Raw genomic sequence first — 13,586 nt, forward strand, 5'->3', positions numbered from 1 at the left:
TTAGAATTTAATGGGTTAACACAATAAAATACAGTAAAAAAAATAAACAAAATTATAATTAGTATCAGATCAAAGCAGTAAACATGGATAAGAATCTGGCTAAGAAATCTGTGTGAGCTTTCAGTACTGGACAAATACAACAAATACATTCACAATTCAAACAGTATTTAGGCCCTAATGTAATCTAACTACAAACAATACAAAAATATTAAAAAGATGACACAAGCAACTACTCAAAATCAAAAATCTCTGCCTCCTTCTCTTTCCAAAAAGCAAAACTGCGGTCAATGTATTTACAGATTTCTTCATTGCTGAAACTGGAAATGTCAGTTCCACCTTGAAGCATGCCTTCATCCGGTGTAGGTGTCTGCACAATGACCTTAGGAACCTGTCTCACCTCCGGGAGGATATGTTTCACCTCTTCTACAGTGCTTTCAGACGGACTCACAGGGTTTCCAAAGAACCTCACTTTAATGTCCTCGAAGCCGTCCTTCCAGTCGCGGTTCCCCGCCTCAATGTCCTGTATGACGGCCTTGTGGAAGTCCCTGACCAGCTCCCAGGGGAAGCTCCCCACGTGGTCGAACACCTCAAAACACAGCAGGTGTCTTATTTTGCGTTCGTCCACGGGCAGCTCCAGCTCCAGGATGTGGAAGTAGCCCAGCATGAAGAGATCCAGGGTGAGGTTGTCGTACTCCACGGGCACGCCGTCCAGGCGAGGGAGGAACTGCTCTGGGGAGTAGAGGGCTTTCTGTCTGTGGAGCCTGTAGGCAACATGAACACATGAATGCTTGTTCCTGTTACACATCAGGCTGAAGATTACAAACTTTACCACCAAATTATTGCCAATTTTCATGGGTTATGGATTGATCACCTAATCATTTCAGCACTACAGTTGACTTTTTTTTTTTTTTTTACTATCTAATATGGACATTCAATCAAATTTAATTTGCATCAAACTGAAGGTTTGGGATCTAAAAGCAGCGTTCATTTACTTTTTGGCCACTGGGGGGCAGAGTACAACAACAAGCTGAAAAGCTGACTCATCAACATTGCAAAAGCTGTATGTCAAACATGTCTGCAAACAACTGCCTATGAACACATTCAGATGATCAACATTGGCATGCATTTGTGACCAGCTAGCTTAATTTCTTTACCAGCTAGTTGCTAACGTTGTCTGCCGTTCATTGCTAAGCATGTAGCCTACAGATTGTTAATCAGTGCTTGTATGTTAAAGGTCCACTGTGCAGGATTTGGTGACATCGGGTCGCAAGGTTGCAGATTGCAACCAACTGAATACCCCTCCCTCTCCAGGACTGCAGGAACATGAACCGCCCAGTGCAAAACCGTGGTAACGCCGTGGTATCTTTCAGGAACTTTGATCGTCTACTTTAGGAGCAACACAATTCAGCGGCTGGTGTTTTGGCGGTTTTTCACACAGCACGTGTACTGTGGCCTTCAGGTAACCATTCTGGGCTACTGTAGAAACACGGTGGAGCAACCTGGCAGACTCTGGGAAGAAGACCCAAGTCCTTTAAAAAAAACTATGACAGAAAAATAGGTTGATGAGAGCTGCGAGACTGGTGAAAAAGGCTACATGTGCTGGCCCTACAACCCAACAATAAGCTAGTGTAAAGGAGGGTAAGAGCTCCGCGGCAAAGTTGGGAGTCGATAATCTGTGGGTTTGTCACTATGAGTGACTCAGTCATTCAATTGACTGCTGATATAAACAATATAAGTGGAACTGTAATATGCGTTTGCCTTTAAATTAAAGAGGTACTGCGCACTAAAACTAAATTATATAACTGTACTGTGATGAATTATATGACCGTACCACATGTATAAAAATGTCATGGGTTGAAAATGGCTCAAAACGCTAACAAGAGTTTGAAATCAGAGCCAATGCTGAGTCAGAGCTGACCTTTTGTGACTAATCTATGTCATGAATTTATATTATAAAAAGAATGTTAACGCCCTCTAATTGGTCCTCGACCTCAAACCCGCCCCCCTCCTTAGCCCTTTGCCCAGTTTTTTTATTTTTATAAATCATAGAGTGGATGGAGCTCAGACCTGCAGAAGTTACACTTTCACAATATCATAAACATTATTGATTTTCATTCAACTTCATGAAGGGGTTGGTATCAGGCAAGGAAGACCTATTCAATACCGGTCCAGTCTATGAGTTAACCTCAACAGTTCAATGTTATCACACAAAAAAATGATGCCACCTTGTGTGAAGAACTTCTCAGCCGTACCTGCGTATCTGTCTGGACGAGACGCTGGAGATCATGCTCCTCCAGTTCCCCAGCATCTTGTTGACGGCGCTCCTCTGCTTGAAGAAGTGTCCCAGAGAGCTGTTCATCATCTTGGACTGGGTGCTCTCCACGCTGCTCCGGCGACGTGACCCAGATTTGTCGCCCGTCCCCGGGTTTCCGCCGCTCATCTTCCTCTCTGCTGCGTCCTTGCTCTTCAGCGACACGGTGTAGGCAGATTTCTTCCAGTGGCCTAAGAACAGCACGACGATACGCTCCTTCCTGAGGCTGGTGGTCTCTAGAACATCTGCAACATTTTCATCGTAGTCGATGCCCGAGTCGCTGTTCTGGTCGGTTTCTGGGGACGGGGTTAAGACTTTAGGTTGTGGGTCTGATTCTGTGGTTTCAAGCTGTGTGGATGTATTTAACGTGGCGGCCTCCTCCGGCTCATCTGACGAAGGTGAGTTCTGTGACTCGAAATTAGACTTCAGCGTCCTCACAGAGACCCCGAACTGGTGGATCTCATCCTCTATCTTCTCCCGGCGTCCCCTGGTGGAGTTCTGCCGGTCTGGCGTCTGAGAGAACACGCTGACCAGGTCGGTGTTGGGCATCTTGCAGTAGGGCTGGTCTGTCAGGTTGGTCATGAGCAGAGACATGCTCTTCACGATGCCGGAGATGCGGCCGCACCACACGGGCAGCGGACTGGAGAAGTTCCTGAACTGCGTGTTGACGGTGATGTTCACTATGGGGGCCGGCAGGATGTGCCGGAGCTCCTCGGCCAGGCGAGCCAGCTCCAGCTCGTAGCCTTCGCAGTTCCTCTGCATGGAGACGTTGGCGATCTGCTGCTCCACGTAGACGAGGTCATCCTCAGTCAGCAGCTCACCAGAGGGCCCCAGGATGGCATTGTGGGCTTGGGAGTACCTCCAGCTGACTTTGGCATATCTGTTACCATTTTCCTGAGAAGAAGAAACAGCACACAGATAAACTTATAATAAAATGAAATTATGACCACATTATGATCATGCAGATTTAGAAATTAGACCTAGAGTTTTTCCCTTTGCATTTTTATAGCTGGGATTGTGGTCTGGATGGGCTCAATGAGTCCTTAGAACGGGCTGTACAACATTTCTATGGCTGCGAATCAGAGTAGATGCTGATTCATTGTTTTGTCGACCGGCTCATCGATTAAATGACTCATCGCTTTGGCTGATTTTGTAACATAGTTCACAAGATGAATCAAACATGTATCCAAACAGTATCCCTTGGACTCATTCACATCATCTAAGTGCATTAATGATGTAACGGTTTGATCTGCAGAGACGTTACCTTCCTCCTCTGGTCCTCCTCATCCAGCAGCCTGGCCTGCAGCTGTCGCACCATGACTTGCCTCTTCCACTCGGCGATGGGACGTCCCCTCTCGTCATGGGTGGGCACCAGGTAGTCGATGTCTGACAGGTTGGCCTCCTCAGTGGGCAGGACCACCATCTTGTTCTGCACAGACACAGCACGTTGAAGAAAGGAAGCGCTCACAAAAAGGAAGGATGCTGATGAGAACGTTTACTGGACTCACTGCTTGTCCAGTGAAGGCTCCTGATAAACCGGACTGTTTTAAGGACTTAATGGAGTTCATGTTGACCAGAAGCTTTTTTTCAGCCAGGAAGTTGGTATCAGGCAGCATCTTCTTCTCGGCAGAGATGGTGACCTCACTCTCAGCAGCCTTGGCCTGATTGAAACCTTTAAGAACTGAATACAAATCTTGGTCTTACTCACTATGATGCACTGTAATGAACACACATTTTTACTCCGCTGAGCGGTGACATAGATTGTTTTCTTACCAGATGCTGCGATTTGAACCTGCTCTATTCTGCTGGCAGCGCTTTTCTCCGGCTGGGCGGGTGTGGCTGAAGCGGAGGGTAGAGGAGGTGCAGGAGGCGGTGGAGGGTATCTCGCCTGCGGGGACTCCTCACTCTCAGGTTGCTAGTTTGGAACCCCCCCCAAACAAAGAGACATGGCCCGGTTACTTTGGGTTGAATCGGGATGAAATGGTGAAAAGCTCAACCCAGCGTTTACCTTTAAACTATCCATGGGTGTGTCACTGCTGTAAGTGTCCCTGCATGCGTCGCTCAGGCAGCCGTAGTAGTCCTCCGTGCTGCACTGCAACAACACGGCTGGCTTCACCTTCAAGTCTTCCTCCACTATCAGCAGGATGGGCTGATCTTCACAGGCTGTCTGCAAATACAACAACATGTTAGAATCAGGAATGCTCAAAAGTCTTCATACAACACAAAGTCACATACTGGTGTATGGAACGAAGAGAATTACGGCCGATATCGATGGATCCTTACAGTGTCATGTGACCACCAGCTGTTATCCCTCCCTCATTTGTTTAGAGGTAACAAGCCCGGTTTCTCTTTTTACTCTACATGAGCCAAAAGGTCCATTTGCCATTTTGACTTTTTTAAACGTACAATGAAAAGCTATTAGTCTGTTTTAGTTCTACTGTATGTAAAACAAGCCAAGTGACAATAAGTGACAATTGTTATTTTTGTACAAGAGAAAATAACTACAATTACCCTTTAATTTGTTGTCAAAGACGCAATACTTCTCACAGGAGAAAACGTAGGCAAATAATAGGTGTTGGTTCAGCCCAGTGATTATGATAGAAGTAGAGCAGTTACAGTCGGGTTTGTGGGAGATAGAAAGGTAGATTCGGGCAGTGAACTCAATCCCACAATTATATTATTTATAGTAGGATTTGTGTGGCTTGTTTTCCACAGGTCAGTATGACATGTATATCCCGCTAAGCATGGAAGGAAGAGTTCAGGCTCAACAATGTACATCATGCCGCTGAAACAGTTCTTAAATCCGAAAAAAAATAAAAACACATAAACATCTAGATTGAAATGAACACATCAAAAACACCGAACGCCTGAGGCCATGCAGTATGAAAGACGAGGAGAGCAAAACAAGTAAGCAACCTTGAATAATTGGCAGCGTTTCACACCACTCTCGGGAGGATGTAGGATGTATGGAAACATTTAGATCCTCTTTAACGAACCTGCATTGTCTTAATGCGCTCCATGCAGAATGCATATCAAATTCAGCTCTCCAAGGACATTATTAGTAACCAAAACATCAAAGGCAGCCCTAATAGGCTGCTGCATGCTGTTGTGCTTTGTGTCCGTGAGGTGGTCCTTGCCATTTCCTCTCGCACGCCACTTTGATGTCCAACAGCACGAAATATGCTGTGACACCGCTCGGGCGGAGGATTTCACTTCCCCGAAGTTGTGCAATCTGTAAATAGACAAACAAGGAGGGCTGGGAAGAGGGGAGCCTGATTCCTTTGTGACCCCTTCTCGTAACAGTTCAACGTCCCAAAAGCCACGATGAACCGGTCCGTGTGTGTTTAATTAAACCCAGTGGCCAGAGAGCATTTGGTTTTCATCAGCACCCCATCACAATTGCCACGCACATATAGATAGCCGAGCCCTGTTTTGGCCCGGATCCACTCTCCCTCTATCAAAGACCACAAAGAGCCCCATCACCACAGATTAGGAGCCAAGAGCGCTGCCTCGCTGTCAGGACACAGCAGTAATCCGCGGTCCCCCCGCGGGGTCGGGCCCCGGGATTTCAGAACACCACGTGGATTTAAAAACATGCCTTATAATTCTGGAGCCGGTCGTTAAAACAAGCCGCTTCCACATGAAATATTCACGTTCTGGGTGATAAATTGCAATGTGGAATGTATACAGCGGGTGTACATTATACACAGAACACTATAGTGTAAATAACGTGTCCGCTCACATGTTAACATACTCTCAGGTTTCCCCAAGGTAAATACTTGAGAGGCTAACAACGGACGGACACAATGTTTTTGCCAACATTTCCAGCTCTTTTTTGTTGTTGCATCCACTGCAGCTAAAGAAGAAAGTGGACAAATGGTAATGTTTGTCAGCTTGATGATGGAGCGTTGTAAACGCTACTGGATGGGAAAACTAGATCTGGAAAGGGATTGAAAAAAAAGGAGGGAAAATCATGTGCACAAATCAACAATAGTATACGTTTAGTAAAGGTCATGAGCCGGGGGTATTAGTCAGCCCTAACCGTAAGAGGCCACAGCTGATCAGAAAATAGGTAAAACACTGCCAAGACATCTGTCAGCTAAGACCTCTTTAACAGCTCCTCCAAAATGTTCTTTTCATTTTGCAAAACAAATTACTCAGCCTGACCGGTCACTTACTGACTTATGACTCTTTACAACCGCTCAAAGAGAAATTATGTAATAAAGCACAAAGAGGGGTCAACACAAGCACAACCAGCATAGAAAGTACAAAAACAAATAGTGGAAATCATCTATAAACCAACCTCAGATCTACTGACCTCGACCTTGAACAGTCCTCCCAGTGCACTCTGGTAAGACGTCACCGTGCGGTGGAACTGCGGAGCCACAGACTCGTAGCCCGGGATCTGGGCGGCCGCTCCGTGTTGAGGATGTGACACTATCCTAAGATCACCAACCACTCGTTTGACACCATCATGAGCACCTCTGCCAGTGAGCAAGGGCTGCCGGGCAATAAACAATAAACTCTGATCGGAGCATGGCGTTAATAATTCAGGGGAAGGATAGGGTGGCCGGTAATGTCACTAATGCATGGACAATCCAACGGCCACGCTGCTGCACGGAGGGAAGTATCAGCGGAAGGCTTGTCAAAGCAGCTGGAAAAGAGACATTTTATCCAGGCGTGTTCAGGTGCTTTTTCCACTTGGGACAATTGAATGGAGGAGCTTTTTGTGAGGGGGGGGGGGGGGGGAATCAACCTGAGTGGAAACAGAATGCGACACTATAAGCTTAAATAGATGGGTCTGACTGTTAATGTGGAAAAGCTGACAACAACAAACAAGAGCGCCGGGACGGATTGTGGACACACTTTTTCCAGAGTCGGCCATTAATTCACCGAAGCAGATTTAAGGCTACAACTATGGATTGTTTAAGTTTTAGATTAATCTGTTGATTATTTTCTCGCTGATCTTTAAAATGTGAAACTATCACAATTTGCTTGTTGATTAATTATATAGGTTGTTTTGTTGAACCAATATTCCAAAACCCAAACATATCTGGTTTAATGTTGTAGAAGAATTAGAGAATTAGCAAATGAACACGAGAAGTTCTGAAAGGGTAAATTAATCTAGTTGATCAACTAGTCGATTAATGAACTTTAACCAATGGCACCAACCATTAAGTGTGCACAAGAGTTTTCTGGAAATGTTTAAGTTGCGTGCCAAATAACCTCCTCCACAGGCTTTAAATTAATCTAAATGTTGTTAAATGTACAAGAACATTTCAAAATGGCACTTCATACCAAACAAGGTTTCCCCCCTGATGTAGAGTAGGAGGGGTTGTATGGGGATACGATATAGATTTTATAGTTCTGTAAATTATCTGCACATCTGTGATACACATGCAGCTGTGAAGCAGCCAGACTTTGGAAGGTTGAGACGGATCAACAGACCTGATGTGGAAGAGGACGGAGGGCTTCGGAGGATTCATTTATCTCGGACAAAATAAGGAACACAATGCATGAGTGCTGTTGTCCAATTATGTTTTCGTGCTGCAGAGAATAACAGACCGTACCAAAAACAAATTCCACTGGCCTCAGCCTCGTCTGATCTGATCCAATCTGATGTTCTCTAGTGATAATGTTGATTACTGTATATATTTGATTATGAATACCACTTAAAAGCCTATAAAGCATGTGTTTTCTTTCTCATTGCACCACCCCCCAAAAAAAACCCCAAAGTAGAAATCTTGACAAAAATCTTGACAAAAACAAAAACAGGAATCAATTAGACGACAATGTGTTTCCTTTGTCCGTCTATTCTAAAAATACCATCGTCAAAAACAGCATCTTTGGCCCGATCGTTGTGAATGAAGTGAAAAGCCACCATAGTGTGTGAAGTAAACCTCACGCCACGCACTGTTTATTTGATTGCAGCTGTTCCCGGGATGAGGAAGAACAGTTGACAGGGAGTCCGGCCTCGCTGTGAGCGATCCAAACATGCGGAGAGGCCAAATCCACAGCTCTCCCCAGTCAATGTCCCGATCCAGTCGGGCCGCTGCTCGGAAATGAGATTATCTGCCCGACACTCTAGAAAGGATGAAGCCCGTGAGCCACGCAGCACTTTACAGAACTAAACCCCCACCAGAATTATAGCACGTCTCCTTGTGCAGCTCATCCAGCACAGTAGGTTTGTAACCATTACATCGCCTGCTCTCCAAATATTATGAGGATTTAAACCAATTAACTGCTATTCCAGGTTCTCTCTAAGCTGACCTCTTTGTGCACACCAAGCCCCGTGTGTTTTAATTCAGACGTTGCCAAGAAACCGGATACATCATTCTGTCTGCGACCAACATTGCACAGTATCCAGAGGTGACAATCATAGCACTTCCAAGTCCCTGGAAAAAAAAAAAAACACATGAACCACAATCAAACGTGTGTTTGAAGCCGGTGACATCCTGCTCTCCGAGTCCACGGAGGGATAGAGTTGCCGGTTCACGGCATGAGAACGGTGAAAACACTTGAAACTTAAGCTTGTGGATCTCATAACGGGCTCAGCCCCTGGGCCCTCCACCTGAGCCGCTGGAGAGGGGTAACCGATAGGCCCTTAGTTGCCGGCGGCTCCGGCTGCGTTCGACGTCGCAGCGGCCCCTGAGCTAATTAGCTCTCCATTGTTGATGGGAGGATTAATTCTGAAGGGGAGCTCAGCGGCCGCGCCTCGCCGTCTCCCTGTCATCATCCTCTTCATGTATGAGTGCCGCTCTTCTCTGCTGACTTATTAATGGCTTCTATTGGCCGACAGCTTTCGTTACGCTGTGTTTATCGCTGCGTCGTGCAAGTGAAGTGTGGCGGGGAGAAACGAGGACAGGCTGCAGGTGGACAGCTGTGAGGCCTGAAGGTTCAACAGGTCTGCTGACAGAGCGCTCCCCATAGGCTCTTCCATTTAACAGTGTTAGGGGTTTCCCTATTTACTCCACGAGCCCAACCTTCAGTATCAACTCCCGGTCCTCGACATCTAATTATGGTGTAGCTCTTCAAAAGCAACACGATAAATCAGGATATAAAGAGGCTGCACACAACAAAGTAACTATTCATTTCAGTTAGAGGCCGGCTAGCTTTTACTGCATCGAGCCCCCGACTTCAGCAGGCAACGCCCGCACAAACAATGTGTTAACACTAAAGTATTCATCAGTCACATTAACGAGTGTTTGCGCTCTCCACACAAAACAAAAGAGCTAATCTCACAAAGTCCTCGGTGGCAAGTTGAGAACTGAGAATCTCCTCCAGCACTCAGGGCACCGTCGCCTGTAACGCCTTATTAACCACTGAGAGCACAGCAATCAGGCTGAGTGGAGGAGGAAATACATGTTGCAGGTTAAGAAAACGACACACCGAGATTTTCCACCTTTGCTGTTGACGGCGCTCCCCAAAAATATATTTAATTTGCATGCCAAGGTGTGCAGCTGGGCAGTGGTGACCCAAAGAGAGGACATGAGGCAGGGAAATGGGTGAATCATGGGAGAGAGTGAGGGAGCTTACATTTTCCTGCATGGCACAGAGATATCTGCAGCATTCATGGTGTCCATTGTACTCTGCCAGGTCTGCTGCTGTCAACCCATCGATATCATGATCTGAAGGGTTCGCTTGATTGGCCAACAGGACTTTACAGCACTGAGAGAAGGAATAGGACAATATAGTAAACAACACATATAAACACTGCCTTATGACTACAGTTCAGTTTATTAGATGAGACAAAAACAATATAAAGTTGAGTTGAACCTCCAGCTCTCCATTCTCTGCAGCATCATGAAGCGGGGTCCCTCCCCAGTAATCTTTGATGACCTTTGAACCCATGTGAAGCAGTCTCTCCAAGATGCAATAGTGCCCTCTGCTGGCGGCAAAGTGCAGCGCAGTCGCTCCATCTCTGTCCTGGCAGGACAGGCTGACATCAGTGCAGGTCACCTATTTATGGGTTTATACAAAAGGATCAACGTGGGGACGGGAAAAAAACACAAATATATCTGAGGAAACACGTGTTCTCTGCTGACCAGCCACACCACCACGGCTTGGTGGCCCATGTGAGCGGCAGCGTGCAGGCAAGTCATGCCATCGTGGGCCCTCAGGTGGACGTCAGCCCCGCAGTCGTTCACAAGGTACTCCACAACATGCAGGTGCCCTTCCTGGCAGGCCAGATAGAGAGGGGTAGCACCGATGACGGTCTGGTGGTCCACACATCTGTACACATACATCAACAACAGGGGGCGCAAAAGGGTTCAGTTACTGGTATCCAAACATCACACGTATCAAAACTCTGCCTGACTGATTCATGGTGCTAAAACATGTGCTACAGATATATGTTTATGGTTATTTTAGTCATAACAGCCTCTGTTTGGTTGATAATTACTGAAGTGATGGATAAACTGAAACGGTCAAATATGAATAACATACAATGAGTCTGTTGTTAAATGTACTGATTCTCGTGTGCTTGCTGTGTTCTTTAATCAACTTCATTCATATTTTAGTCATGACAACCTTTGTTTGGTATTATTGGAACTTACTATTGGAGATGTGTGTGTGTATGTTTTAGGATACTCAATCACATACATCATAGTGGTATTTCTCCAAAACCTTTAATAGATGCTAGAATTTTAATACAAAACCAAATGTCAATAATAAAAATGCCAACTTGAATCTTACGACTCAGAAACAGACATGATATAAACCAAGGGTGAAAATACTCTTAGTGCTCGTCCCCCATTAAGCCTGTTAACACAACAGAGCTGCATTCACAATGACAGACACACTGTCGGCAGGCTGACATGTGGCCAACAGTGTCTGGGCATGTATTATTCACATGTAACTGATGGTCACATGTGACGCTGTGACCCCGCCATGCGTCACGCAAAGGTCAGACACTCTCCTGTAGCAAGGAAATTAGGCAGGAAGAGCGACATATCTTTATCTGGTCCCAACTAATGCCGCTGTCTCGGGTTTAGAAGATGGAGAGACGGGATCAATGGGTTGAGAGGGAATCAACATTTCACATCATCACTTGTTCACATCCAGTCATCTGCTCATGTGATTTTACATAGAAACACACAGAAGGGATTATTGGAGTGGCAACAGATGTAACAAACAAAAATGTATATAGTTGTTTTCAGTTAATATGTTGAATTCCGTCAGGTTAAATGCTGTTTTATGTGTGTTCCACTCTTACTGTGATAACGTGTTGATATTCGTTTACTTGTAACTGTCCTTGTGACGTGTTGCAGATCATCTCCTTAATCTGTGACTAGCAAGTATTTCTGCTGTTACCACGGTGACACGCAAAGCTTGTGGCTCAATTTAGTTGAGTCTACATACATGGTTGTAATAGGTAAAGCTTGCTAACTGGTTAAATGATTGGAACTGATAAAGTCACTGGTCTCCAGTAACAGGATGGGAGGTGGAGCTTTGTTGTTTTCGTTTGTTGAACTTTGTGTTTTGCTTCTGTTCAGTGAATAGTTGTGCTTCTAGACTGTGGCAGCGGTACGACTGTATTCTACTATCACCTCATGAAGAAAAGCCATTAAAGCTGAGCTGGTCTCTTCGACAGGCGAACTCACCCCGGGGCCCGTTGAACAAGGCGTTTCAAACAGGTGAGGTCCCCGTTGGCTGCAGCATAGTGAGCCGGTACAGCTCCACAGTTGGTCTCCACCTCCGTCACTCCTCCGACAGAAAGCAGCCACTTGATGACTTCCACACAGCCGAACCGGGCTGCGAGGTGGAGTGCGGTGGCGCCAGCAGCGTCCCTGTCCTGGAGACATCGACAAAGATCAGCCAAGTCAGACGAATCTCTACGACTCATTGGAATAAACACTCTTGACTATCAGGAAACGTCAAAGGAAACACGTTACTTGTGTTATGTAAAGGATACAGGGCAAAGTATTAAACAGGTGCATTTCTTTACCAAAGCTACAGCAGGAGTCTTATGAGCACCACCACGTGAGACATGAAGCTCCATTAATAATCAGGATTTAACAATGAGATGAAACACAACATGTGTTCGCATTTCAGGGAGATTCCAAAGATTCAATCATAATGAACCTGTATCATTTGAGAAACAACAGACATACTTACTAATAGTTTAGTTAACAGTTTGAATGGGCCCCTGAAGTCCCCTGAAGCATCTGGACGTAATTACACTTGCTATATAATAGGAACGGATACTCTGTAAGGCAACACCGTATGATGTAATCAGCTGGTAACACATCTGAAAGGTAGTGTACCGTACCTTTTACAACTGCAGTGATGTAACCTTACTCTGGGATCAGTTAGATGACCATCTAAAGCCATCGCCTGAATTTAGACTCACACACAAGAGAGTGGGTAGAAATTAGCAGGAAAGCTGGACACGTGGCATCTCTCCAAGGCATCTGAGCTCTCGGGGTAGGTTTCCCTCTCTCTGTTTCTGTAGAGATTGTTCCCAGTGGATAAACTTACCTCGATGTTGCAGCCTCCCAGGTCTACCAACCACTGCAGCTCCCGGATGTGTCCGGTAGCTGCTGCATCGTGTGCTGGCGTGGCCCTGTTCAAGGCCCGGGCATCGGCCGCCAGCCCCAGCTCGCTCACCAGGAACTGCAGGCTCTCCAGGCGGCCGCACCTGGCCGCGTGGTGCACCGGGCCTGCACCTTGAGCATCAGTGATGACAGGCGAGAGGTGACCAGAGGATGCCAGCTCCCTCAGGGTTGCAAGATCCCCTGCTCGAGCAGCCCGGATGGCCCGGTGGAGCACCATCCCTGGCTGCTATGACGAGGTTATGGCACGCAGAACAGGCTCCCCGGAGCTCTTTGGCTCCCACCAGGTTACCATCTCTCTCTCCCTCATGCTCGACTCATTCAATAACAAAAAAACTTGTGCACTCATTGCCTGCTTCCCGAGCCAGGAAAGTGACACCCGAGCGGCAGCCAGCTGGCCAGCGTGGCTGTTGGGGAGAGAGGAGGGGGTCAGAGCCTGTGAGATAGAAAGGTAATGAAAGACGGGTGGAGGCGCAGCACTCGCTGCCTCCCGCCCTGCTTTGTGCGGCAGTGACCATATGCTGGCACACGCTCCAACGCTTCACTGGAGATGGAGGAGCCGAGGCGGCACGGAAACTTAAGTAATGGGAGAAGTCCGAGCCAAAGGCATGGTGGTGACAATGAGTGTTATTTTCTACAACTATTTTAAAAATTCATCTCAGCGGCGATGACTAAACAGATCATCAATCATACATTTGCAAGATGAGAAGCCACATAAAATG

At 46.3% G+C, this 13,586-nt stretch overlaps 1 protein-coding gene across 1 annotated transcript; it reads right to left on the minus strand.

The window, feature by feature from the left end:
- Window positions 1-15: 15 nt before the first annotated feature.
- On the minus strand, window positions 16-13,511 carry espnla (espin like a). Its single transcript, XM_084011933.1, has 11 exons — window positions 12,791-13,511; window positions 11,914-12,104; window positions 10,357-10,543; window positions 10,088-10,270; window positions 9,848-9,979; window positions 4,320-4,478; window positions 4,085-4,226; window positions 3,820-3,992; window positions 3,576-3,740; window positions 2,253-3,205; window positions 16-761 (listed from the first exon to the last, which is right to left on the minus strand). Exons 1-11 carry the CDS (start codon window positions 13,082-13,084, stop codon window positions 230-232), a joined length of 3,111 nt encoding a protein of 1,036 aa, XP_083868059.1. The 5' UTR covers window positions 13,085-13,511; the 3' UTR covers window positions 16-229.
- Between the last annotated feature and the right edge of the window lie 75 nt (window positions 13,512-13,586).

This window comes from Eutrigla gurnardus (assembly GCF_963514095.1).
Source record: "Eutrigla gurnardus genome assembly, chromosome: 6".
NCBI lineage: Eukaryota > Metazoa > Chordata > Actinopteri > Perciformes > Triglidae > Eutrigla > Eutrigla gurnardus.

Bases quoted from the DNA above. Each gene is read 5' to 3' on its own strand.
- espnla (XM_084011933.1), bottom strand. From the start codon at position 13,084: ATGGTGCTCCACCGGGCCATCCGGGCTGCTCGAGCAGGGGATCTTGCA. The intron at 12,105-12,790 runs GTAAGTTTATCC...CGATGTCTCCAG, and splicing joins TGGGAGGCTGCAACATCGAG to GACAGGGACGCTGCTGGCGC. The intron at 10,271-10,356 runs GTCAGCAGAGAA...ACCCATAAATAG, and splicing joins AAGCCGTGGTGGTGTGGCTG to GTGACCTGCACTGATGTCAG.